The 27,572-nt window shown below is 39.3% G+C and overlaps 2 protein-coding genes and 2 long non-coding RNA genes across 7 annotated transcripts in view; 3 read left to right on the top strand and 1 right to left on the bottom strand.

Annotated features, from left to right (window-relative positions):
- LOC146474414 (uncharacterized) overlaps window positions 1-13,388 on the bottom strand; it is a 28,681-nt gene extending 15,293 nt beyond the window's left edge. The window contains exon 1 of one of the 2 annotated variants that reach the window (XR_014866154.1): window positions 6,224-6,521. This is a non-coding gene — a long non-coding RNA (uncharacterized LOC146474414). Of the gene's footprint in view, window positions 1-6,223; window positions 6,522-12,230 lie in introns of those variants that run through there. The other variant, XR_014866153.1, reaches the window with a different exon arrangement.
- Window positions 1-27,572, top strand: part of LOC146474413 (uncharacterized) — a 77,220-nt gene that overhangs the window by 41,950 nt on the left and 7,698 nt on the right. The gene's annotated exons all lie outside the window — the stretch shown is intronic.
- LOC146474416 (uncharacterized) lies at window positions 9,494-13,522 on the top strand. Its single transcript, XR_014866155.1, has 3 exons — window positions 9,494-9,609; window positions 9,773-9,986; window positions 13,383-13,522. It is a non-coding gene; the product is annotated as an uncharacterized LOC146474416 (long non-coding RNA).
- LOC146474417 (carbohydrate sulfotransferase 4-like) lies at window positions 22,839-24,359 on the top strand. Its single transcript, XM_085116945.1, has one exon. It carries the CDS (start codon window positions 23,046-23,048, stop codon window positions 24,267-24,269), a length of 1,224 nt encoding a protein of 407 aa, XP_084973071.1. The 5' UTR covers window positions 22,839-23,045; the 3' UTR covers window positions 24,270-24,359.

A 27,572-nucleotide genomic window follows, 5' to 3' on the forward strand; every position in this document is an offset into this window, starting at 1 on the left:
GAAACGTTCTTTTGTCTTTCAGCATTACCTTTCTGATTCATCTCACCGTATTCAGTAGACATCTTGGAAAATTAAAGGTTATGAAGTTTTCTCAAAACATGACAGTGATTAAATGAAACTGATGAATTGGAAATTATGGCTGGTGATCGTGAATTACTGATCAAGTTTGTTTGTTTGTCAGACGTTGAACATTTTTTTTAAAAAAAGTATACACTGAAGCTCTGTTTTAAAGTATTTACAAGCCGTTTATCGAAATCAACGGTATAAAAAACGGATTCCCATGAATTTTAATGGAACCAAAAAATAGTTACAGATGGGTTCCCATGATCTCTAGGCACGGAACCAAAAAATTGTTTTCCATGGGATTTGAATTCCTAGGGCTTGACCAAGCTAGCAAAGAAGCTTTTTCTTTCAAAAAAGTATATTATTCTTGATTCTCATCAGTTACATCCAGAAAATTCTAGTAACTCCATCAGCAGATGGCATTCTGCTCCTAAATGACAAAACAGTTGCTGCAATCGAAGGACACTGCAAATGATTTGAACGCCCAGCAGAAGAAACTCGAGGAAGTGGCTAAGAGAGAAAAACGCATGACAAAATCGAACGCATGTAAATAAACAGCCTCCGCGGGAAATACCACGCCATTTAGCTTCTTGATACGCATAAGATTCGGCATCTTTAAAGTAATATTGTTATCATTAAGCTGTTTTGTTATCATTATGAAATTAATGAAAGCTTTGAATAAAAATACAAACAATCAAAAATGAAATGTATTGTGGAGAGCACCACTTTTTTTGCATATACGTCTAAGACGGGAAAGCGTACGAGTCTTCTTAGACGAGTCAGTCTCGCCTGCATTGTAACTTCATATACAGACAACCATCATTTCACTAAAAGAAACAGTATTTCTCGAAATTAGTAGCAGAAGCTGGTGGGAAATCTATAAAAGATGAATAATCGGTAGGTAATCAATGAGTAATCAATGACATCAATGACCAATCAGATGAGTAATCGATGACATAGATGAGCAATTGCCAACGAGTCAGCCGAGCAAAGACGTGAGGCTGGCGAGGCAGTAGCATTATAGAGCTGTGCGAAAATACTGTGCGGGCGGAAAAAATTGCGAGCGATCGAGAGGCATGTTTGTAAGGTAAGATTCCTGAGTGTAAGGTAAGATTCCTGAGATTCCAATGATGTAATGAAAAAATTGCAACGGACCAATCCTAGCTCGCAGCTCGCAGAGATTGTGATGTCAATGCCACATGGTTCTGATCATGGATGCTCACCGGCTTTGGCATTTATCGAGTGTAGACCGAGTTTGAGGCAAGAAAAATGCCATTTTCACCCGTTTTTGTAAGGTTTCTTTGTTTTTATTACCAATTTTACGTGAGTGTACTTTAGTTAAGTGCCACTGTAGTATATTTATCGAGCTAGCAAGCTCAACAATCGGCCAGCGAGCCAAAAGAGTACTCGGCCAGCGTGCCAAATCCAGACAATGCCAGCGGGCATAAAGCAATCAAAGAAACTGAGAAACCTCTTTAAACTAAATTCAGTCTAAGCAAAGCTAAAGCAAACGACAACTGTAGCAAACTATCGGCCAGTGAGCCAACTTTGTCACCGCCAGCGAGCAAAAGGCAATCAAAGCAACTGAGATTTAACTTAATTTAATCAAATTCAAAGCAAAAATTAATCTTTCAAGCGACAAGCGAGCAAGCTACATTCTGGGAATTGAACAGCCAAAAAATTACAGGTTTGATTGTGAATTTGTGCTGAAATACTATTCTAATTGACCGATTCTTTGTACTCTGTACAGTTTTTGCGAAATATTTGAAAAACGTGCCCCACACGGGTCGATATTAAAATTCGCTTCGAAATGGACTTCTAGTTCCAGGGTGCAAAGAAAGTCAGCTCTACAGCTTGCCCTTCGGGCAAGTTGTGGCTAGCATGTACTAGCCCAAAAGTCATTTTGAAGTCATAGCCTGAAAAAATTCACAAGTAGTATTAATTTATTCACTGTTTTAATAAGATAATTATTAATTACACAACTAGTTAATTAGTTAGCTGTTTTTTTTTTTGTTAATCCACCATAATTAAACGAAACCTTTAATTAACGGAAAAAGTGTGAACTATCAGTTGGCCTGGTAAAAAACTTAACGCATTGGCACAGTGATTCACTGTTAATCTTTAGTCGTGAATGCCTTTGTCTTTATTTCATTAGAAATGTTAACTTACGGTGAAACAAGCAGGAAGAAGTTCCAAAGAACTTGCAATTGTTTTTCCTGAACACAATATAACACATCTAACTGACTAGTTAACTTCTTATGAAAATTTCTACATGTACATTAACTAGAAGCTGTATTTCCTACCTGTTCAAAGTCTCATTACATTTTGTAATCATTAGAACAATCAACATACATGAACCTAATACTAAAAGTTAGGTCTCGTGCAGAAACAAGTGATGTACATGTATGAATCTCAGCACGTGCAACACTTGAATGACTAACATACAACTTGCAATATGGTATTAATCTAGGCACATTTTCTGGGAAAAACTAGTTTGAAACTCAACAAATTCCCACAAGACACGCTAACGCAACAACAAGGAAAGCTGCTGGCAACGGCACAGTCAGAACTTGATCGTGCATTTTGCCATGAAGAAATATTTTCCCCTAGAAAATTTCTAATTGACTGAAAGGAGCACTTTTATTAACTGAAAAGTTCACTGCTAATCAAGACTTTTTGCATACATGAAAACTTGACATCTTTCATCATATTTTTGCTTCTCATACAAAAGCATTACATCAAGTAGATTAGTTTTCTAAAAAAAAAATATAGTTTGGCTGTCAGTTTTCACAAGAAAGCAGAAAGTGCCATGTCGCACATCAGTGATTTTTGTCACTGATAAAGCTTTATCAGTGTCAGCTTTGAGAAAGGTTTCAAAGGAAAAAAGTGTTTCATTTTCCGATTTACGTATGATAATTTATGGGAAAGCAATAGGACATGACCGATAAATTTTCAACAACTGTTTAATACTGTAGAATTCATTGAAATGCATGTGACAATGCAAAAACTATGAACACAACTGAATGACGTTCTTACCGGAGTACAGTCCAATCAAAACCGTTTTGGTACATTCATTGAAAAATGAAGCATAGTCCAGACAACTAGCTTTCTTCAGTGAAATAATTCTTATTTAGCAAGAGTTAGTATGTATGTCTTACAGTAATTTTGTAATTTTAATTCCCAAAAAACTCCACTTGCCCATCGGGCAAGTGATGGCCAGAATCCACCAGCCCGATCACAAAATCCACTAGCCCCGGGCTATTGGACACGACTTTCTTTGCACGCTGAGTTCCTTCAAATCGCTTGTGGGTCTCTCGTCTCGCATTTATAATTATACACGTTTCTTTCTAAGGCGTAAACAAACACTTTTCTGAATAAATTTTTCATTTAGGACAGCTTTCTGTGTGTTTTTCTTTTTATTTTCATTGAGAAAATGTGACAACTGTGTAATCTTGCTTAAACAAACACACACTCTCGAAAAGAATAAAAATTTCACCCATGTGATGCGTGGATCAAATTTCATCAAAATTTCGGAATTTTTTACCTTCAAGTTTGTTTTTTGGAAAATTTTTAATCGGCAATTGTTCATTGTCCAAGTACGTCATAACATTGAAATTGTTACTGTCTACAGCTTAAGAAGATAAAAATTATTGTTGGGTTCATTTTTGTTCTATATTCTTTTGTTAAAACCGTAATATCGCGATAATTAAAACCAAAAATCTCTTTCCATTTTGGCAATTCTCCGCCGTCGATCAAAATATTCACATAACAACTCAACACATTTCAAATTGTCTTCCAATTGTCTTTTGAATGCCTGCTCGTTGGCACTTAGCGAGAGCTACATCTAGTCCCTGATCTAGTCAATAGCCCACAAAATATTTTGTCATCGATTAGTCATCAAATATTCTTTGATCATCAGCAATAATCAATGACTAATCAGTTGATTACTCATTGATTACCCATCGATTACTCGTTGATGTCATTGATCATTGCTAGGTATCCCTGGAATAAATGAGGTAGGTTATTCTTGCAGATATTCACACACTTTTTTTCCACATATCAACTACTTGTTACTAAATTAGAGATTGTTATTGATAAACATGTATTTATAATCAAAACAAAGACTATTCATAACAGGATTGCCTGTTCATTTCTTGCCTGTCTTTCATTATGAGAATGATAACAATCAGTTAATGTCAACACAATAATCATTCTACCATATAAGACCTGCTTCCGGGCTTTGTCACTGCTGTAAATAACTTTGCATATGAAAGGAGAAAATATGATGAGGGTGTTAAGAGGTTGTTGGCATATTTCTTTGGCACTACAAAGTTGTGTGGCTTTTAAAGCAATGACTAAATAGTACACTTGGACAAGTCATAAGCAACTTCTGGTATGACTTCAAGTAGAGTAACTGTGAAGGCCAGCAAAATAATATCACACTATCTTTCTGACTAAAACTATTCAACTTGCTCAATTGTGACAGAAATGACCTGCTTAGCCTTTATGGTTTTCATGCCTTTCAACGTTCAATTGTGTTCATCCCTCCAGATAAATTGAACAATAAATTAAATATGAAAGATGCCTTGAATTAATTATTTTTTTTTTATTAATGACATGTACATGTTACTATCACTGTTTCATAATGTAGCCCTGGCAAAACTCTGTGCAAAGAAAATTAATTTCTCCAAATAATTGAGAAATAAAAAAACGTTGTACTTAAAGGTGAAAAAGAAAGGAAGCCAGCAATTTGTTGCAAGTTATAATCAAACATCAGATACATGGTATGTGAGTGGGAATGTAGTGACTAATATGCTAGTAATGCAAGCAATGAGATGAATGAGCGTGATAATAGCAATTTAAATATAATGATTGAAGAGCTCCTTGGTTCAGAAAACAGAAAGGAAGCAATATGACTAACACCGGAAGTATGGCGATTGTTGTGTTTCCCCTGACCTGATGGAGGTCTTGGAATTGGGTAATTGGCCTAATTCTCAAATTACTGAGGCTGCAAAAAGACAACCTTCATTACAGGGGATCTGTCTTATAAAACAGGATCCCCGTATTACGTACAGATATGTGAGACATAAACCAAATTTAAATGATTTTTATACATCGTTTCAGGACAAGGTTAAATCTTAAATACCTTAGTCTTTAAAAATAATTTTTCAGAATAATTCTTGTTACAATGTTACTTAAAGTATAATTAGTATAGTTTCATTTGTGTCTCATCTAGTTTTTCCTTTTTTTCACATGGCTCATAGGAAGACCATTTGTTTTTTATGACATGCCATTGTGATGTATTTTAGTATTTTAGTGATTCAAGTCAGCCTGAGACCTAGTATTAATCAACATTTTGTAGCTGCGATTTCATTTTTTTTCCCATCGCGTTTACACAACTCCCTCATTTGTTAATTATTTCTTTATTCAGCCATTCCAAAGTCATCCCCCAATAAAGTTGAACTAAGCACTATATGGGAAATGAAGCTTAACTTAGTTCATCAAAACACTTGCAACTTTCGAACGTAAAAATCTCGCCCAAGTGAGCTAAATATCACTTTTACTAAACTTAGATCTTTAGTAAGGTTTTTTTCCAGTTTTTGGCCGCTATATTAGCCTCAGTGGCGAACATATTTAGTGTCGTCACATTGCAACTGCACCATAGGTTACCGGTCGTTTCGCTACACTGCAGTTCAGTCGATTCGCTACGTTTTGATACTTAACTGTGTAGCGAAACGACCGTGTAGCGAAACGACCGGATACCGCACCATAGGACACGAACTAGTTTACAAGCATGTTTTCAAGGCTACGTGATTAAAAAAACTACTCAATCGTCTTTAAGGGCCTTAACTTGCAGTTTATTCAGGTTGTAGAAGGAGCCTATTTCTTTCTTGGTAAATTTTAAAAGAGCTTGTACATGATAAACTTAAGCTTACGTCCTCCATGAAAATCAATACAAGCTTCGAAGTATACATAAGCTTAAAGCTTACACCACTAAACCAGCAGAAGTTCATGAGAGAGGTTTATCACATCACACTTTCAAATTCAATTGGTCAGAACCATTTCAAAAGTTCTATAGCCCTTTCTATCGTTTGCTCTAAAGGGCAAATTGCGAATAAGGTTGTGAGCACTGTAGTCTCCATGCAAGTTTGATACTTACTGCTCGACAAAATGCATTTTCCTGTCTTTCCGAGGCGCTAGGCTTCTTGTCGTAGAAACCACAATGACTTTTAGATAACCAACAATACAAACGTTGCCCCAACTTGGCCAAATTCGTTCCACTTTGCCCCCAAACCTTGATGTTTGACCCTGGCCCGAAAGCTTGCTGGTGACGCATTGCATGCTAGCGTGCTGTCAATCAACCTTTTGTTTTAAAAATTCCCAAAAGGAGAACGTAAAAAGTGGGTCCCCCAACACCGCTGGCAGCTAGTTGTTCATGATTTCCTTTTCTGGAATCCCCTCAAACGGAGAATTTTTATGCAACTTAGTCGTGTTTGTGCTCATTACCAAATGCTAAAGACGTTATTGAAATTTCTCGTTAAATAAAAAAGCCCGTGCTGCTGAGTAAGGAACTGCGTTGGAATGCACCGCGGTCCATGCACTGAAGCGGACCGTGTTTTCATCAGAGCCCTTTCTGCGCCCTGGTTTTCTTCAGTTCACTTCCCGGCGTTCCTTGAATTTATTGTCATCCTAACTGGAACCCTTCAAACCAGCGACGGTTAGCGGGTTGTGATTTATTTATTTTTAATGGAGTAAGAACAATTCCAAGAACAATTAGAGAATGGAGTACCCTTCCCAAATTGAATTTAAATTACAGTAGTCGATCTTTTTAGTTTTTAAAATGTACACATTTTTAATTTTGGTGCGATATATGACATATATATTATCAGGATTTTTACCGACCTAAAATAGATTAGATGAAGACGTGTATGAAGATTTAAATTGTAAGGGCAAGCACTCGCGTTAAGTACTGCCAAATTACCTTATCAACTCGGTCAGACAAACCCAAATATTCACGCTTTCCCAGTACTTCCCGGCACCTGGCAGCAACACAGATCTTTAGAAACTTTACGGTTCGTTTACATGACCGAGAGCCGAGAGCAGTTTCCATTTACGTGAGTAATTTCATTTCGTTCTCGCTTTAATTTCCCAGTACTTCCCACCTGAAAGCAACATGGTTCCTTTAGAAACTAGACTCCTCGCTTTTAGGGTTCGTTTGAATGACCGAGAGCCGAGAGCAGCTTCCATTTACGTGAGTATTTTCATTCCGGGACGAAAAGTAACCGGGACAAGACGAGCCAGACGCGTGTTGATGAATACAGGCCTGATGAATACTCTTGAATACCAGGATCCGATGAAGATAAGAGTGATACAATTTTCAGAGATTGTTTTTCGTTGAGCTAAGCCTTCGCGTATAATCCGACGCAATAGGAAAACAACGAGTTTAACTTCATTCTCAGGAAAACTCTTTATATCTTCGAATTTTTGATCGCGTTACACTGATAGTTTAACCCCAGTCGGCAGTCCTTTGAAATGGTTGTGGGATGAACTCACCCACGGAACCCAAACTGTCATGTGAACGGACTCTTCAATAATTGTCATGATTTTGGACGTCTTCAGTGGTTGTGTTATCTTTTTTAACCTGTGCCGGCCAAGGCGGACTTTGACGTATTTTTTTTTTTTGGACAGCCGGAAATACGTCTGCGTTCGCAGGCTAGGAGACGATCCGTTGGTTTCCGCCCACAAACGCCTCAATCGTCAGCAAAGATCAAAAGCGCGCGATCGTCAGGAAACGTCCTGGGGCCGAATTTGGAACGTCACCCCTTCCAGACTCTGATGGTACTGATTTTTTTTATTTGAGGAAGCGCCCGAACGCGGTACGAATGTTTTGCTTTTGTTTTTGTCTTTTTCGGCGTCAGCCGCATCTAACTCGAATATTACCCCAATTTTCGTACATGTTTGTCCTTGTAGTCCTTGCAGAATTTGTTATGGAGGCATTCGTACTTTTGCACCTCCTCCATGAACAGCGAGGGGTAAAATTGAGCACTTGTGGCTGTCATGATGGAACGAAGCGCAAGGAAAGAACAGCGAAGAATTCTGGGGGAAATGATGGTTTTGGGGATAGATTTGGATCGTCCCGATCGCCCCGATCGTCTGAGAGTGGTTCCCTTATGATCGCTTCTGATTTTCAGGATCGTCCCGGATTCCGATCGTCCGGATAGACCTCAAATCTATCCAGGCGATTGCGACGACGCCGGGCGCCGGAGTAGAGCAACGGACGATCAAATCCGGAGATCGTGAGTTCGATTCTCGCTGAGGTCAGATATATTTTTTCTTTGCCCCGTGCGATCTCCCACTACTAAGGTTATTACAGCGGTTACCAATAACATGCGACCTACGGCATTCAAAAGAGTTGGATAAAATTGCGTTTTGGTGGACGTCAATCAGAGAAAAGCCGTTGAAATTATTTTGAATTCTGACAAGATTCCAAGGTAACCCTGCAAGAAACTAAGAATTTTACCCCGCTAAGAGAAGGTAAACTCTATTTAAATTCATTCTCCAGCAAGATCAAGCGCAAATAAAAGGTATGTTTGAATTAAAAATTTCGATTTTCACTGCACGTGATAATTTGTTCGGCTTGCACGCATCGCTGATTTAATTGTCAGGTGCAGCGATTTCAAATGTTTCATAAAAAAATACGGTTTCGTCTAAACAATGCGCATTTTTTAGATAACCTGTCTTGGAAATCAACTTTCATAAAGTTTACCATCCGTCAGCGGATAAAACTGTCAATTTCTTCGTTCCGTTGCCTTGAAATGCTCTCAGAATTCAAAAACAATTTCAACGGCTTTTCTTTGATTGACGTCCACCAAAACGCAACTTTATCGTAGCCTGCGTAGCTGGCGGTATTGTAGGCGCGCGCGAAATAAAGTTTTGGCGGCGGAGCCGCTAGAAGCGAGCGGCGAAGCCGCGAGAAATACCATTTCAAAGCCCCCCCTCCCCATTCTCCTCGCGGCTCCGCCGCCAAAACTTTATTTCGCGCGCGCCTACAATACCGCCAGCTACGCAGGCTAACTTTATCGGAGTGTTTTTAAGGCGTTAGGTCGCGTGTTACTGGTAACCGCTATAAACGTTCAATGGGAAATTGATGGGTTCACTTTAGCACTTTAACATAAACTGCACAGTTAATTCTCTGATACATCATTTGTTATTTTTAATATAGGGGACACCATTTCCCGGCAGCATTTTCGTGTTCGCAAGCCGGAGTGGCAAGGATCGCTTTTGTTTCCTCGGGCGCAGGCCCCAGCGGCACGAAGGAACGGATGGCTCTGGGAACGAGTATGGGTGTCCTCAACGACAGGGGTTTGTCCCTTCACATCATCATTATAACAATGAGTTGTTGGCACACGGAACAGGTAAACGTTTCTAGATTTGTTTAATTACATACCCTGAAAACATAAAGATTTAGTGCTGTCGATGGCGTGGTCAGTGAACCGACGGCCGTGAGTCTTATAACATCAAACCGTTGTGTGACTGTAATTTGAGGTATAAGGTCATTAGAAACATGAATACTTTTCTTAATTACTACTTGAACGTTGGAGTTATCAGTATTGCTTCGTGATGCTCTTCAAATTTCAAATTAGTGTGTTAAAATAACGCTTTATTGATTTGTCAACTCAATAACAATCACGTTTATCTATCATTCTAGAGCGAAAGGGATATTTACAGGAAAAAAAAAAGAAACACTTTCCAAGCACTATGTTTTACGAAAGGCTTATACAAACAGATTAGCCAATGCTGAAATTGGTAGCTTTCTCTTCGAGCGAGAAGATCACGTAGCTTTAATTTTGTGGCTTTTCTGGCTGTTGTTCTCGTATTCCAGATTGGACCAAAAAGGTTTGCAAGACGCTGCGTTACTGAGGGTGAGTTTTCAGATGGCATAGAAGGTTTCGTTACCACATACCGTCACTGTACGTGCTTCTGCCGAGGTCATCTAAACTGCAAGTACGAGATTTAAAACCTCGCAAGCTAAGCAGAAAATGTACTGCAAAAATTTGCAAACTGAACGGGCAAGCCTGAGCACGCCTTTCAAAGGGACTTTCCCATGTTGCCAAAGCTACCATTCGATTGGATGAAATGAATCATTCAAAGAATACGCCTCACGCTTAAAGAATCGAAAGAAAAAGAAATTTAAAGCAATAGCTTTGCACTTTCTAAAACAAGTATGGGAAATTAACGAATAACGCATATTCTTTTTAATTTTATCTCGACGACAGAATTGCAGGTTGTGATAGTGATCCATATTGTTTGTGGGCGTTCTTTGGAAGACCAATCTTGAAAGAACGTATATCATCCATGAATTCATATTAGTTTGGCCCCGTTTCGTTACCCGAGTTATGGACATGTAACTTTAATAGCCGGGTACACTGATCTTGCTGAGTAAACTTTTACATCAAGAATTGTTGACAGAAACTATGATAACGACATACGGCAAGGGGAGCTTAAATCAATATCCTTTATCTCCCAAATTTTTGTGTTATCAACTGACTTCATCTGTCAGTGGCTAGATTAAATGTCAGCATAGCTCGAAAGCATCATGCATATGCTTATTCATACACAAGTATGGTAAGAGTACATTTAAAATCATTATGTACAAAAGAACAAACTGACTTAACGTCTTGATACCTTTTAAAAGAAACTGTTAACACATCCTTGGTTTTGCGAGATATCTAAAAGTCCTAGCAATCTTTGTATGTTGTCCTAGCTTAGCAATGTTGCCAAAATTAAAATCATACACTACACCACTATTGCAAAGACAATATACATAATAGTTCAGTTCAACTCCTGATGGACTTTAGAATTGCAGGAGTCTAACAGCCAGAAAGTAAAGGAAACTACATTTAAACGTCACTGTTTTTCAGGAATAGCCAGCAGCCCTGGTAACATTCATGGCCACAGATTAACTAAACCTGTAGTGTGACCTGCTTACCCTCCTGAATTTGCATGTTCATAGGTGTTTCACAAATAAATAGTTATAAACGTGCATTGCTAGCTGCCTGTTTCATAACATTGTGTGGAACAGAAGCCACAAGCGATGTCCAAGCGCTTGTGGTTTGTGGAAACGCAATGAGGGTTTCCTTTTCCCGTCAATTCCATAGAACCCGAAAAGAAAAGCCGAGACGGGAACAAATTATGCTGTTTCATTCACCTCAATAACGACCGCACAGTATTCTCTGTTCCAACTCAAAGTACAAGGATAAAAGATTCCTTTGTTGCCCTGAACATATACATAGCTAAGGTTCTCAGGACGACCCCTTGAAACAACTGAAACGACATTTTGATCATCAACTGCACATACGCTTCGATCAGCTATTCATCCAGGTGATTGTAATTAAAATTATTATAATAGTTGAAGACATGTACACGTTTACATGTAAGAGATAGAATTAAACTGAAGGAAACAGTGGTTTTAAAGTAGGTGAGGTAAATGTACAGGCCTGGGCATTTCTATGTCACTTCAATAAACACTGAGCTCTCCTCACTGGAGGCGGCATGTAGGCATCGATTTGAGCTTACAGAAATGAGTTTACCCTTTCGTTTTTGAACTGCACAAAGATTTTAACAATATTCACAGCGGTTTCAAGGAAATATTTCAAATTTGTACCTCAGGTGTAAGAGCAAAGATTATACCACTGAGAACTAGCTGTTGAGCTATTCATATTTTCAACGCGGATCTTGTGTTGTCACAGATTACGATTATTGGGTTCAGATCTTGTGATTCTCTCAGTGAATTATTACAGAGTCATATAAAAGGAAACTTTCGCTTATTGCCCTCGATGTGCTTGTAAGTTTTATTTACCCTACAGTTCAAAATGAATTTAAACTCCCCAGCCGAGCTTGACAAAAATACATTTGAGAGTAAGAGAGAAATTTGCAACTTTTCACCGAGTTTGAGCCGAGGAGAGGCTTGTGTGTTCCTTTCTAAGTAGGATATCAAACAAAGTATGAAAGATGGATGAAGTTTAAACATTCCCACAGGGAAAAAGGTATCGTATCTATCGACAATGAACACGGAGGAAGCCGTTTGCATCAGCAATTGTAGTATTAAACGCAAATAATTTCAACTGCGTTAGCAAAATTATAGACTAAAACAAATATGGACAAACCTCGGTATTAAACTTCTTTTCTTTGACAACAGAGTTCCAGCCATAGTGATCCATGTACTCAAAGCCCATTTGTCTTATACTGGATAAAGGAAATTTTTTGTAGCGATTACTGTAGCGAGACGTTTTCTTTTAATAGCGCATACAGCCACATTGTATTGACCATGCGTGGATATGGATCTGACAAGTATACCCCGAGGTCGTTGACCCCAAGGTCACTTTTGATCCTTTTCTGTTTCTCACTTTTTTTCCCTTCAGCCCCCGAGGAAGGTTTGTGTTTCAAACTGAAATATCGGGCAAAAATTTGTTTTTATTCAAGCAAATATATTTCAGTTATTCTGGCCTTCGTTGTTAATTCTATCAAGCCCGTCACCTCCGCCGTTGGGATCAGTCTGCCGTCAGTATTTTGCATTTGAAATACAGTAATTTGTTGATCCAGGTCTACAAGTAATCCGGCACAACTCATCGGTTTGTCGCTGTGGAATTGCAGATTTTATTGTTTTCACTTTTGATCCCGGGGAGGGACTCTCGTATGAAAGGGGCGGGGATGCTCGTCGTCTCGCTTAGTGGTGTAAATTTCAGATTTTGGTCTCACTTAAGAATTAGGGTGTTCTGGAAAAGACGCCATTATATTTAGCCGTGAAGGTCTCGTTTAGGGTTGCACGCGAAAAGTTACTGTATTTTTTATTTGTCTGTGTTTTAAAATGGTCTCTTTCAGGGGGTCAAAAAAGTTTGGGCCACGCCCAGATTGGTCTCCTTTAGGGGTTTAATTCACAATTTCCGACGAGAATCTCCGCCCCTTTCATAAGAGAGTCCCCCCCCCCACCCCTGGGCTTTTGGTCTGACTGCTGGCACCAGTTTTGTTGCGGCATTATGCATCAGTGATTTTAGAACACTTAAGAAAGACCCTCTAGAAAACTCCAGCACAATCTTCCCTTCTACGAAACCATTAATAACGCCTTTTGTATACTGACTCTTTTTCTTTGAATTTTCTATGTACGGAGGTGATATAGTTTGCATACCATTTGCAGTCGTGAGATCCCGATGTCACGATTGGAAACTTCATTTACCCGATTCTTTCAAGTTCTCCATTGGTGTGTGGACCCCAGTATAGAGAGTGACAACTGATTATTACCTTTATATTTTATTTTGCAGCGAATAAACTTGGGAAATAAGCGTTTTCAGAACTGCAGGGCTGTCAGCTCACCAGTAAGGTATCAGTCCATCCGCGGATAGACCCACGCGGGCCGATCAAGGACCAAGTTTGGGATTATTCCAATGAGGGTTATGAAAGACCGATCAATTCTTTCTCAGTCCGCTAAGAATGTGTTCCACGAGGTTCATCCACACGATATCACTGTGCTTGCGGCTAGGAGCGGATTCAAGATACTTCGTGGTCCTTACGCTGTGAAAGAGTCCGCCAATATCAATGGCCACTGCCTCTTAGATGCATGCCGTCTCTAACAAATTTGACATGGGAGGACTGACGCCTTTGTCCACTCACGTCCATCTAAAAGTATGCTTGTACCAGAAGAGTATATTTTGATCCCTTGAGAATAAGTTTCAGAGAGTCAACCCACACAATTTTCAGATGATATTTGGAAATTTCACTGTAGGCTTGGTAGTTTATGCAGGGTCCTTAAGCTGTGACACAAGAATTGCCAATCTGATTGTCCATTCCCTCTTAGAAGCGTGTGCCTCTTGCAAATTTGACGTCGAAGGAAGCCTCTGTCTGCTCAAGTTCATCTACTAGTAGGCTTGCACCAGAAATGTTGGGATACTTCTATGGGTACAACTTGAGCAGAATTATTGACTTTGTGGTAGAAGATTGGTCATTGAAGGAAGGATCAAGATCTTGGCGTGAAGCTGCACCGAATCAAGTTGAAGCTGTTGCAAGGGGACTGTTGGCATAAGTTGAGCCATAAGTTGGCATTGGGGTTCTAAAACGAAGACTGACAGCTATTAATCTGGATAGATGAGTGCACGACTAACCCCAGTAAACTATTATGATGCCTTAGACCAAGATATGTCAAAGGACAACTTTGGGCGGAGGCATGTATTGTCGAAGATACCGAGAACCGTTTTGCAGGCTATCCGATTGTCCATCTTTTTCAACCACATACTGTACAGCAAGATAAGTGAAAATATCAACAGCATTTCAAGGATTACGTTGCTCTCGCACCCTTACAAGCCGGCAACAAGACTGTCCAAATGATGTTGAAGATCATCTAGTCGGTGATCTCAAACTCCTTGTCCAGTTAGGTATTTCGGTTCTACCGTGTAATAAGCAAATGGTCGGGTTTTGGACAACTTCGTCAAGTGTCTTTGTGAGGGGCATTACCGCTACACCACAAGGAAGGCAAGAATCCCCGATCTCAAGGTTTCAAACATTTGATTTCTCGTACACCCCTATCGAAGTCCACAGAATTTTATTTATCGACAAAAACCTTCTCGCTTTCTGGTACGACAATTCTAAAAGAATTTGACCAAATGTGGAAATTGCTCGTCAAGGATTGGTTTTTCCCATACGAAAGCGGTGTATCATGCATGTTTTCTACTTCCTCCAACTCGACGAGAAAACAAAACCGCCCCTTGAAGTGTTTTGACAATGTCGACCTTAGCCAAGCTTGTTTCCAGGCTAGGCGTTCACATTGTGAAGCGGCCCGAATAGTATGCCAAAAGGAAAAGACCCAGGAGGCTAAGGAGAATGTTACTTTTTCTTGCTCGCATAGTAATTTTCCTGTCTCCTTCTACCATCCCAACGCTAGGAACAGATCACAATGGCTCCAAATCCAGAAATAATTTGGGGATCATTCAGCCGATATAAAATAAGTTTAGCGGTATGGGACAGGGCGTAAAATCGATCACGGATGAAGAGTACAGTTGAATAATTTTTGATAGCGCAATGCTAAAGCAATAAAAAAACTGTAAAATCTGAGCCTAATATTCAATTCATTCAAAGGACGTTTTGACCGGGTTTATTTTCGGGGAGGACTTTCGCTATTGGGGGGAGCTTTGCGTTTCAAAATTGGTTGGCTAAAATAAAAACAACAACGACAACAGCAACAACAAAACCCTTAACACAGGATTAAATGAATGACAAACATTCTTCAAGTCGGCGAGAAAGATCTGTAAAGAGAATAAGTTAAGGTCATTCCCCTGTTTTGCAGTGCGCAACTCTACTGCGCACAAAGGCAAAATAAAAAATTTACGCTAATTTCTAGCTGACTACTGAGTATCACTCAATCTGACTTGCATCTAACAAGAAAAATTCTTAATTTTTTTTTGCGCGGAAATTAAAGGTGTTTTCATAAGACTCGCCCCAGTCCCTTCGCGGAGAAACCAGTTTTGAAGCTCGATTTACTACTGCTTTGTGAAATATCTGCAAAACCAACCCGGTGAACCTATTTTCTCTTTTCAGATTTCTAACCACAATATCGTTTGCCAACTACCGTGAAAATTTAAGGAAAATCCTAGTGTTAGAAATATCAAATTTTGCGCCTAATATCTAGCCAATGGACATTTAGGCCCACCTTCAGAGGTAACGAATTAGATTATTTTGTTGAATATCTCAATAGCACTGATTAGGAATAGTTTTCAAACAGATTTCACATTGAAAATGATTTATGAACAGGGAAAAAATTCTATGAAATGAGCCGTTAACTGTTCTCTTCAGAAAATAATTCCTGTTTTTGTTTAACTCGTGAATGCGCGCATAGTTATAGCAATGGTGGACTTTTTGACTTGGTTGGTTGGTTGGTTCTGTCGTTAACTTTCGGACATGCGCAGTGAATGAGTTTTAAATTCAATTAGTGGGAAAAACACGCGAAAATTTTTCTGTTCACGGCGCATCAGGATATTCTCATTCAATCTGTAGAGAATAATTTGACAATCATTTTAGTGTAAGAATGGAGATTTTTGTCGAATCTGAGTAAAGTTATAGGTTTTTTCGTTTTTTTTTCACAAAGTGCGGCGTCTTTTAAGAATTTAAAAATAAGTTAATTGAAAAATTAAATTAGTGGAAAAAACATGCGAAAATTTTCTTTTCACGGCGCATCAAGATATTCTTACTCAATCTATAGGAAATAATTTGACAATCATTTTAGTGTAAGAATGGAGATTTTTCGTTGAATCTGAGCAAAGTTATAGGTTTTTTCGTTTTTTTCCACAAAGTGCGGCGTCTTTTAAGAATTTAAAAATAATTCAATTTAACAATAATTGAATTTAAAAATAATTTATTTTAAAAACTCAATTACTGAAGTGTCGGCAAGATCTTTGAATAAACAAGACGATTTTTTATAGAGCATTTACGTGACTTCCGTTAATGTATGTTTAGCACTAGTGGCCTTTTTTGTTGTAGGCCTCACCGATTTTTTAACTATCCTCCCTTTGCGATTGAACTAACTGAATAGTTTTACTCAGAAATATTGCGTGATATTGCGTTGCGCCACTTGAAAGTTTGCCACCAAAAAATATATCCGCCAGAAAATGTCTGGCTGAAAGAAGCACTCTTAACTGATAAGTTCCACTGCTAATCATAACTTTTTGCATACATGAAAACTCGACATCTTTCATCGTATTTTTGCTTCTCATACAAAAGTATTATATCAAGTAGATTAATTTGCTGAAAAACATTAGTTTGGCTGTCAGTTTTTACGCGAAAGCAGAAAGTGCCATGTCACGCATAAGTGACGTTGTAAACAAAATTATGCAAATTTCTGGTGAAATGAACAATTTTAGATTTCTTCAGTTTTCAAAGAGGTTTCAGACGAAAAAAAAATGTTTCATTTTCGCAGTTTGCATCTGGTAATTTATGGGAAAGCAAAAGAACCAGGTCGATGAATTTTCATCAACTATTTAATACATACCGTGCAGAATTTAGTAAAATGCATATGTACAGGATCAAAACCTTTTTGGTACGCTCATTGAATAATGAAGCAAAATACAGACAACTAGCTTTCATTGAAATAATTCTTATTTAGCAAATATTTTTACTTGAAGATTGCGTGGACTGAACTCCAAAGGAAAAATTTCACGCATTTATGCCGGGCATGAAATGTAATGCGACACTTTGTTCAACAGACTTCCCTTCGTGAGATCAGCTCGAGCAAAGTAGCCTGCGTAGCTGGCGGTTTTTATGGGTGGGCTCATCGGAAAGCCGGGGACGAGGGCCAAAACGATTCTTTTAGTACAAGAATGGTTATTTCTCGTTACATAATCGGGCAGAGATATGATTTCTTTTAGCTTTCAAGGAAGTGTCCGTAGCCGTCTTAATTCCAATTACTGATGTATCATCTGCATTCACGAGTTGGCTCACAGGAGCCTTTGATTGTCCAAACATGCAGAAAGTACCATATTTCAATGCTTCGTTGCTGAATAAAAAGCATGGTGACCCCCTCTTTTTATTTCACTTTTGCAGTCTACATATAGTGAACCACACATGGGCAAAGTTTGGAAAAAATCTGAGTGTAGGTTCTATTTTAGAATTTCAATTTCAGTTTTTACACAGGATAGTTATTACCAAAAAAAGAACTGTTTCGTTTGGAATCAAGCAGGACAGTGATTGTTTATTTTGCGGTGAAGATTCCATAGACCACACCTTCATTAAGACGAACATTTTCAAGAAAATCCTTGATGTCATCGACATCAACCTAAAAGATGTCAAGAAATCCATGCGTTCAAGACTTCTGTCAGAGTTATGAACGAAAAAAGTGATTTTATGACGCTATAGGACGAAAACAAGCTTCGCACCAAAATGAGGCCGTGCCTCGTGCACGTCTAAGAAAATGTGTCCCACGTGTTTTCAGCATCATCAGGTTTTTGGAGCTCCCTCGGCGGGTGGACCGGTGAGGGTGGGACTCTGCAGAGACTCTGCGCCCAGTAACTCTACCCCAATGAGGGGGGTAGGGGGGAGCAGAGACGGGAGAGCATTTTGCTCAAATTATTTATTATTTTATTGTTATATTAACATGTTAAAAGGCGCGTTTTAACTTGTATCTACTTCAGATGGATGTATCTGCCACTGTAAATTCGATTTAAATGTTAAGAAAGCTATGTTCTTGTCCCCCTTTAAGGTGGGGCTCTACCTGAATTTGAGTGAAATTTGAAGAGGTTTTAAGAATGGATAGAAGAAAGAAAATGATTTTTGGAACACTAACAGACAGTCGATAACCACGCAAGAGCACCCCAGGTTGCTAGTGGACTAACTTGGTATCCGTCTATTAATTATTAACTACAAATTCTAATTTTAAAACTTCACTAAATCTTCAACATTTCTTATTTCTTTTAATTTTACCAATCCTTCAAGAAAAATTATTTCCTTCCAAATGTACCTAAAAATCACCCAAAAATTCATAAAACACCCCAAATCATTGATTTGTGTTATGAATGGAGGGTTTTTGTATTGCTTGAAATGCAAACAAGATATTTCTATTTGACCGATTTTAAGCATTTAGTTTTCTAAGTTAGACACTAGTCTTGTAAAAAAGCATTTTAAATGTAAACATCTATGTACATATTCAACACACACACTCACAGACGACACACGCACTGCTCATACACTGACTGTTATAATAGATAAATTAGAGGAATTTGACTAGCTAGGTCATTATTTTTGTTTCGATAGTAGGCACTGTTTAGCTTTTCTGGGGAAGTTTGCCGGAAATACTGAGATCTTTGAGATCTTGAGGAAGATTTTGCCAGTGATCGACTGCTAGTGCTGATAGTGTTGATTTTCCAATATTAGTCCTGAAACGTGCTTTATAGAAGCTAGCTTTTGAAACATATCTAGTATTATAAGTATGAACATCACTGGCGAAGCGAAAGTGGTTATCGAAGATGGTAGGGGGCTGCTTTTTATGCCACTGGTGGGAGAACTGAAGTAAACGTAGTGAAAAGACTTTCTTTACTGTGAGTAGGTCTAATAAGTTAAGTAACGGAAGGGCACTATCTGTATCTTCACCTTACAAAGTAGCAAAGAACATCAGGCGGATAATAAGTGGGGTTCGTTTATTCGGAAACTTTTCGGTATCAAGACGGAATTTTATGGGATCCACGAATTCCAGGGAAGTGGAAAATGCCATTTTCAGAGCCGCCTCAGTAAAGAGTAGTTCAGTTAAAATGGATAAACAGTGATAATCTCAAACGGAAAGCTTACAAAAATCTTAAGCTCGGAAGAAAGTTGGTTACAACTATCGCCCTAAAAAGTAAAACAGCCGAGTCTCCAACGAGTCCAGCCAAGTCGCATTTCCTTTCATCCCCCAAGAATGTGGGGCTCCGCAAATCTTCACACAGACTAGTTTAACCGATGAGACGACCCTCTGCACACCATTTGGATGCTCTATAATTATACCACTCTAACTGACTGAGCTTAAGGGGGCGTGTGGCAACGTTGGTCATTTCTGTACTAGCTAGATTAGACCGCGGTGTAACGTAAAAAAATAAATAAATAAAATAAATCATATAAGAACTGAAGGTTTTTACTTCGACAACTCAAAGCTGGTAATTTTTTTGGTGACTCTGTGCATGTGAGTTTACTAAATCCATTCATGATTTACTAAAAAAGTTTCGAGGGCAATTGTTTTCTGGATGTCACGCATTTTAACAGAAAACAAAGACATACAGCGTCGACCAGTCTTCACAGACGAATCGTCTGAAAACGTATTAGCTTTTAGTTTCCAAAATGAATAAGCGCCCGGGGCACTACATACTGCTAGGATCAGCAATGTCGAAAGCTAGGTGAAAAAGGAGAGGGAATAAGTAAAACTCATGTAAGTGAATAAGAGGAACGTACGAAAAATGGCGTGCACGACACAAGAGACGAATCACGAAAGACAAAAGTTTTAATGAAAGAATAAAATAATTGTCTTGGACTTCTTAATTTGGATTTTTTTCCCCTTCCACATAGCTCTTCACATTTAACAATAAAGGAAACCAAGTTCAAATCCCAGTTTCGTTTGAAAACGTTCCAATTTTTACTACTTCTTAAATTTGAGAAGAGTTTATCTTTCTTTCTACTCTTCATAAATATTCAGCAAATTTAGAAAATTTAAGCCGCAGTCTCACAAAGAAAACAAAATATATCAGAAAATTTCTTTCAAAATACAGATCTTCAAATTTAGAAACTCTGCACTTCCGGTGTTCTATTTCTCTTTTAGCTTATCTCATGCAAACAGAAATCTGACTGGTGTGGTGCTTGATATCTTTAATTCTACACTGAGGTTTATTAATCATTTTGTCTCATTTCACTTTGCAAATTACAGTTAGCCCGAACACGTTTGAACCTTGAACGCGCGGATCCCCCTGCCGAAGTCTAACTTTTGGAAAATGTCTGTCCTGAAAAGGAGTTGTGCATTCGTTTCTGTAACTGGACTGTGATTTAGCAGATGACACCTCTACTGTTTTCTGTTTAGAATAATTTATTCGTAACGTTGATGTTTCGTCCTTGTTGTTTGCCCCGTAATAATAGGGAATAGCTAATACGTAGACTAACAGGTGATTAATAATGTAGATCAAATTCCGATCAGAAATAAATACAAAGTTTTGCAGCCGACCGAGCGAGTGAATTCCCCCCCCCCCCCCCCCCCAAATGCTATAACTAGTTCATTGCACATGCACAATCAACGAATTAAAAACAAAAACAGATATAGTCAAGTAGTAGAAAAAGGAAACTTACCAAAATAATTAACAAGAAGAAAAAGTTGGAAGTATAAAAATTCACTGGCTAAAGAAAAGGAAGAAACTTTAAGCTGGTTTAAAAAGTAAATTATCTTGTTAATCTGGTTAAGCTATTAATAGGTGGAAATGCTCAACAACTCTTCTCATTGTTTGCGTCCGTTCTTTATCAAGTTCACCGGCAAGTTCTTAGCTTCCCCCAGTTCAACCTGAAAACGGAATATACGTTAATTTCTTTTTTCTTTATTTGTTGCTAGCCATTATGTTTCGCAAAATTTACAAAATAATAATCGTCTATCGATCGTTTCTTTCTTTTTTTTTTTTTCGTTTGTAAGCCAATGAAAATAATTCTTTTTCGTTTCTTTTTATCTTTATATACATTTTTAAAATTACGCCTATTTTCATGGTTTTGGTAGAAAATACTGCACAAGAAGAACGAACGTGTTCTTTCTTCTTGTGCTTATGCTTATGGTTATGTAGCAAATGTGAGCGCAGATCGTTACTCGCAGGACGGTCGTTAATCCCACGAAAAGAAACAGAACTTCTATACGCGCTTAAGAAAACGGTTTGCCACAACAAAGGTTCACGACGGTAAGATAACCAAACATAGTTTATTGAAGAGAATCGGTAGAGACGTTAGCAATGCTTGGAAGTGAAGCGATTTGTAGCGAAGCGATAACAAAGCCCGGGAAGGGGGGGGGGGGGGGGGGGAGTGGTGGTACTTGGGTTCAGCTTTGCTGGGTATGTGCCGCTGGCCTCTCAGAGCCCCTGCCCCATTATAGTCTATTTTGTGGCCAGTTATAGACCCCATCTTAGTCACTTTTGGGAAAATGTAATTTTCGCGATCCCAACTGATTCACTTTCTATTTATCCATCTACTTTATCAATCCTTTAAATAGGCCATCCCAAAATGAATTGACACATTTTTTAAATTGAATGAAGAACACTTCACTCTTCACATACAGTTCAAGCATTCTGGTACGTTTGCTAACCGTAAATATTTACAAACTTACCGTCATAAATAGTTGAAAATGAAAACATTCTTCTTGGTGGTTTTGTGCTATTGTGAAACTGGTTAATATTGAAGCTGTGGTTTCAAGAACGGATTGTAATGCGAGGTGATTGTTACATTTAATAAACAACTGTCTGAACTTCTTAACCGAGACCATTTTAAATCCCTTCTTAATAGAATTTTCTTACCCCAAAAATAGGAAAATGTGCGACCCCATTCTAGTAACTCCATTGAAAATGCAACTCCATTCTAGTCAATCCAGTCGTGAAAATGCGACCCCATCCAGCGGCACATCCCCTCTTATAAGGAAGTACCTCCCCCCCCCCCCCCCCCGGTAACAAAGCCGCGGTAACAAAGCGATGTATAAAGTAGTTTCGAAAACTAGGAGGTAAATACAACGAAAACTATAATTGGACTAAGTACTTAAACTACTACAAACTTAAGAAACAAACGTGAAAACTTCATTAATCCGATACAAAGGGCTGCAGTCCCATGAAACAAACTTCAGAAACATTTATGGTCATACGGATCAGGGATTTTACAGCGTTTTACTTGAGTTATAGTCTTGATCTTTACACGATGACACGTTGACTAGAACTGAGCGTTTTCCTGAACACGTTCGAGGAAAAGCTGACTAATTACAAAGGACTATAGATAGAATCATTTAAAGCATTGTTTCGTTGCTTGTACGTGGGCAAACATATCCGTTGGTTTGACCACAGAACCTTAAACTTATTGCGGACAACAGAGAAACTCTAAAGTCTAGAAAGGAAATATAAAAATCAGAAAAACAATAAATTGGTAGCAACAGCAGGTGTCGTCACTTGCTCAAACAACGTTTGTGCTTCTGCTTCTGCTTATGTGCTTATGTCATGAAAACGTTAACCAGCCTATAGGGTCCACAGATCAGTTTTTTTATTTGTCAATAGATCAGATTTTCTTTTTTTTTTAATAAATCATTTTTTCTTAACTAAAAAATTTCCCTGGAAACAGCATTAACGAACAGTAAAATATTCCATTTTATTGGCTTCTTTACCTTATTTCAATACGATTTCCGCCGCGCGATCAGCTGAAAGTTTTCTTCCTACCTTTCTCATGTCGTAGTTGGTACAAAGAGCCTATATACTTGTACGATGAGAATACTACGTCGTTTTAGGCGGAAAATATTGATTTTAGCTGCATTTTCTCTAATGGGTATCGTCATTCTTAGCCTTTCAAGTCGGCTGTACCGATATGGATACCAAGACCTGATTCAAACTGGACAAGATGTTGATGTCTACAGGCTGGGAATTAACTCTGGTCCGCTAGGAAACCTTCAACAGCACCCAGAAGCACAGAGGAAGAATCTTATTATAGTGTCACATGGTCGGTCTGGTTCTACTCTAACGGGTGACATTTTCAACCACCATCCTTCGGTGTTTTACATGTACGAGCCGTTACAAAGCGCTCAACGAGTTAAGCCAAACGTAAGGAATATGAGCTACAGCGCACTCGTCGAGAAATATCTAAAGGGCCTATTTCGCTGCACATTCGACCAACCACAAATCGTGGCTGACATAGAGAGGTATTACCGCAAACCCGATCATCCTCGCTTGAGCCATGCAATTGCATCTCCGCCTTTATGTCCGTACAAAACGACAGACCCAAGCTGGAGCCCCACGCGCTGTCACCCCATGACAAGTAAATCTTTGGGAAGTGCTTGTAAGGACAACTATGATTTAACTGTGTTAAAAATCCTTATGTCTCGTCTTCCCGATAAGAGTATCAAAACTATTCTGACTGCATGTGACACCGACTGCAAAATTGTCTTTCTCGTTAGAGACCCTCGATCCGTGATAGCTTCCTCGCGTAGCGTTGGCTTCTTCAAAGAGCAAGGGGAGGCAAAGGCATTGCAGGGAACAAGAATGTTCAGCTATTGGCAATGCAAACAAACGGAGGATAACTTGGAATTTATCAGAAATCTGCCGGATTCAATCCGCAGCAAGATCAAACTACAACGATACGAAGACCTGGCTTTAAACCCATTAAAAGAACTATCGGGCCTGTACGAGTTTGCCGGGTTGACTGTTCTGGAAAGCGTGCGCAAATGGTTGAATGAAACCACTCAGCTAAGTAGAAAGGCCTGTAATCAAGAGATAGACGGAGAGCCGGTGACATGCACTAAGGATGATGCATGGGCCGCGGTAAATCGCTGGAGATGGAAAGTACACCCACACGATCTTGATATTATTGAGTATTACTGTGGAGGTGTTATGCGGCTGATGGGTTACAAACCTGTTGACAGGTCGTATCAGCTACTGCTCAATGTGAAAACATCGCTCCAAAGAGACGACTTTGAAGCGAAACATTGGTTTTAACATTAAATATAAGGAGTTTTCTTTTTAACAGCGCATCCGAAATTATTGTGTTTGTTTGAAAAGAGGATTCAAATATAGAAATAAACAATCGCATTGTCTTTTTACACCTTAAATGTGTCGACCATTAAGAAAGTGATGCGACAGGGAGGGGAATTTTCAACTTGCACGAATTTTTTGGTTCCCCTCCAGTTGATTGCGAAGGATTGTTTTCGCCGTGAAACCCGCCGCACTAATAATTTTTTCAAGGCAAGTATATCATACTGGCTAAAGTTCAATGAAGCATTTTTCATTGTACCATGCAGGTTACCAAGGAACCCTTCAGTTTTACACGTTGGTTGGAGCTTGGTGAATTGAAAAACTTCATCCCGTTTATTTTTCACATGCTCTCTAGCTCATTCCATCTCGAACTCTTTTAAATTAATTTGACCCTACTACTCCCTCCTTCCCTGTGGGTACTTGTGATACTCGTTTTGTTTAAAATTAATAGGTTAACGTTGAAAGCAAATTTCATACTCCGTTGAGGCGGTGAGTGTCAATTTATCCCAAACTAATTAATACTTCACCAAGATAATATATCAGCCATGACATATTGCAATAAATATTAAATGTTTTGTCATCCAGAGATGATATATAAACAACAGGGCCATTGAAATCACTAAGGTAAATGACGACTTGTCTTTGGAAAAGTCCAGTGCTGGTGTTGTGTGTGTGGTGTGACGCTTCCTTAGGCCCGTTCCAAACGTCGTGCTACTGCCATGCCGAACCGGCAGTGGTTTCAAACGTCGAATTTAATTCAGTCGCACCAAATTCTAAATATAGAAATGCATAGATAGAGCAAATTAAGCCAAAATACATTAAAATAATTTATGAATTTAGTTCGGCACGGCAATACACACTGCCGTGCGGCACGAAAGGGCCTGCCGTGCTACTGCCGTGCTAAATAGTCGTGCCGAACTTAATTCAGCCCGCCCAACTAATTGGTTTCAAACGTCTTGCTGCTGCCTCGTTCAAATTCTTGAATCTAGTTCTAGCACGCGACGTTTGGAACAGGCCAAACATTTTGCGTTTTGGACACACCTGAGACACTAGCTTTCATTTAGCCGGTTGAAAATTTCGCAAATTTTCCGTGTTGGATGGGAAAAGGTTTCTCCACTCGTTCCAAACTTGCAATCGCATTGGTAGATTAAAAAAAAAAAAAAAAAAGGAATACGTGATGGCGCAAGAACACAACAAAATAGAAATGGAAATTTTGGCAAATGGATGGTAATTTATGTAAGGTTTAAAACACGAGCGGCACTGTTTTGTCGGGATTTAAAACCACGAGGCGCGCCCGAGTGGTTTTAGACCCGGTAAAACACGTGCTGCGAGTTTTTTGAACGGCTTCAAAAACATTCCTGGAAAAGTGTGAGAGAGTTCATCACCGCAATGATGCTTTTGCGACTGATGGAAATTACTAGAAAAACATATACTAATAAGGAGCTGAGCTGAGGTTTTATCGTATATAAAACCACTGCAAGTGATGTTTTATCGACCATTTGATAGGTCAATGGGCTTATGAATTATTAATGAGTTTTTGAATGGAACGGAAAAACTGGAGTACCTCCAATTATGGATCGTCCGTTTGATCCGTGCGTACCATTTGTTTTTTAACCGGTTTTATGGAAAGCGCCCAGAAATCCTATTTTTGACAGTTCGGTAACCGGTTGGGCAGCACAGAGTTGGCGTGCGACGTTGTACGCTAGGCTACCGACCCCGAACACGACGAAACTACTCGAACCAAAGCGAACTTAGCGGGTGTTTACATGTGAAAACTCGCACCGGTACGAGTTTGATACTGGTATGACATCATGATTTCATAAAATGTTTACATGAAGGGACACTTCATGTCGACCGAAGTGATTGTGACGCCATATTGAATTGGATATCAAAGACTGCGCATGCGCTACCCGTTCCATATTCCGGGGACACAGCGGCAAAATGAGTGCGCATGCTCGTCACGCGTGAACAATCTTACTCAGCAAAATGGCGGCATTTTTAAAGTTCTCATCGTTTGTTTTCGTTTTGCGGGGATAAGCCTAAATCAAAATAGATAAGGTTGCCGCTTTCACGAAAGGTTCCTTCGAACTTCCTCCATCACATATCTTATTCAACCCAAAAAATATTGTGGTAACAGGTGTAAATTTGGCGATTGAAGTGGAGCATTCGTAATCGATTCTCGCTTGAATCACAAATCTGCGGAGCATGCGCACTCATTTTGCCGCTGTGTCTATTCCGGGGACAATTCCGGGGACACAGCGGCAAAATGAGTGCGCATGCTCCGCAGATGTGTGATTCAAGCGAGAATCGATTACGAATGCTCCACTTCAATCGCCAAATTCGCACCTGTTACCACAATATATATTTTTTTGTTGAAATAAGATATGTGATGGAGGAAGTTCGAAGAAACCTTTCCTGCGGCAACCTTTAATCTATTTTGATTTGGGCTTATCCTCAGGAAACGAAAACAAACAATGGGAATTTTAAAAATGCCGCCATTTCGCCGCTTAAGATTGCTCACGCGTGACGAGCATGCGCACTCATTTTGCCGCTGTGTCTATTCCGGTGATCTATAGCCCACTTTGAAAATGAGTGATGGCCTGGGTCGAGAGTAACTGCCCAAGTGATTGTGGGATTGTTTGGGGGACGATAATAATAGCCAACGTCCCCCAAATCTTCCCACAATCGCTTTGGCAGCTACTCTCGACCCAGGCCATCACTCTTTTTCATATTGGGCTATTCCTGGGACATTCCGTCGCTTAAATCGCAAATCTCCGGAGCATGCGCACTCATTTTGCCGCTGTGTTCTATTCTCGGGATAGTGATTTCATGCTGGAACGAACGGCCGTACCGCGTTTACATGACATCGGAATGAGTTTTCGTACCGGAATGAAAATCTCGCTCCGGTACAGTTACCGGGGTGAACTCGCACCGGTATGACTCGCTCCCGCATGAGATTTTGTGCTGATATCATGTAAACGAATACAGAGCCACAAGAGAGAACTGGAGTGAACTCGTACCGGAATAAAAGTCGCGCCGGTATCATGTAAACACCCCCTAATCGAACTCAATTGAATTTAATCGAACGATTGGGTTCGATTGAGTTCGACAATCGAACACAATAAACTCTCACAAGAAAATTGGAGCAATCGAACCCAATCGAACTTTGATTGTGTTCGATTGGGTTCGATGGTCGAAGTTCAGGGGCACCCAAGGGATCGTTTCGGTTAATTACCTGTATGGAAGGCCCTCAATCCCCTACAATTT

The sequence above is a fragment of the Pavona decussata genome, unplaced genomic scaffold (genome assembly GCF_977016875.1).
Source record: "Pavona decussata unplaced genomic scaffold, jaPavDecu1.1 SCAFFOLD_89, whole genome shotgun sequence".
Classification (NCBI taxonomy): Eukaryota; Metazoa; Cnidaria; class Anthozoa; order Scleractinia; family Agariciidae; genus Pavona; species Pavona decussata.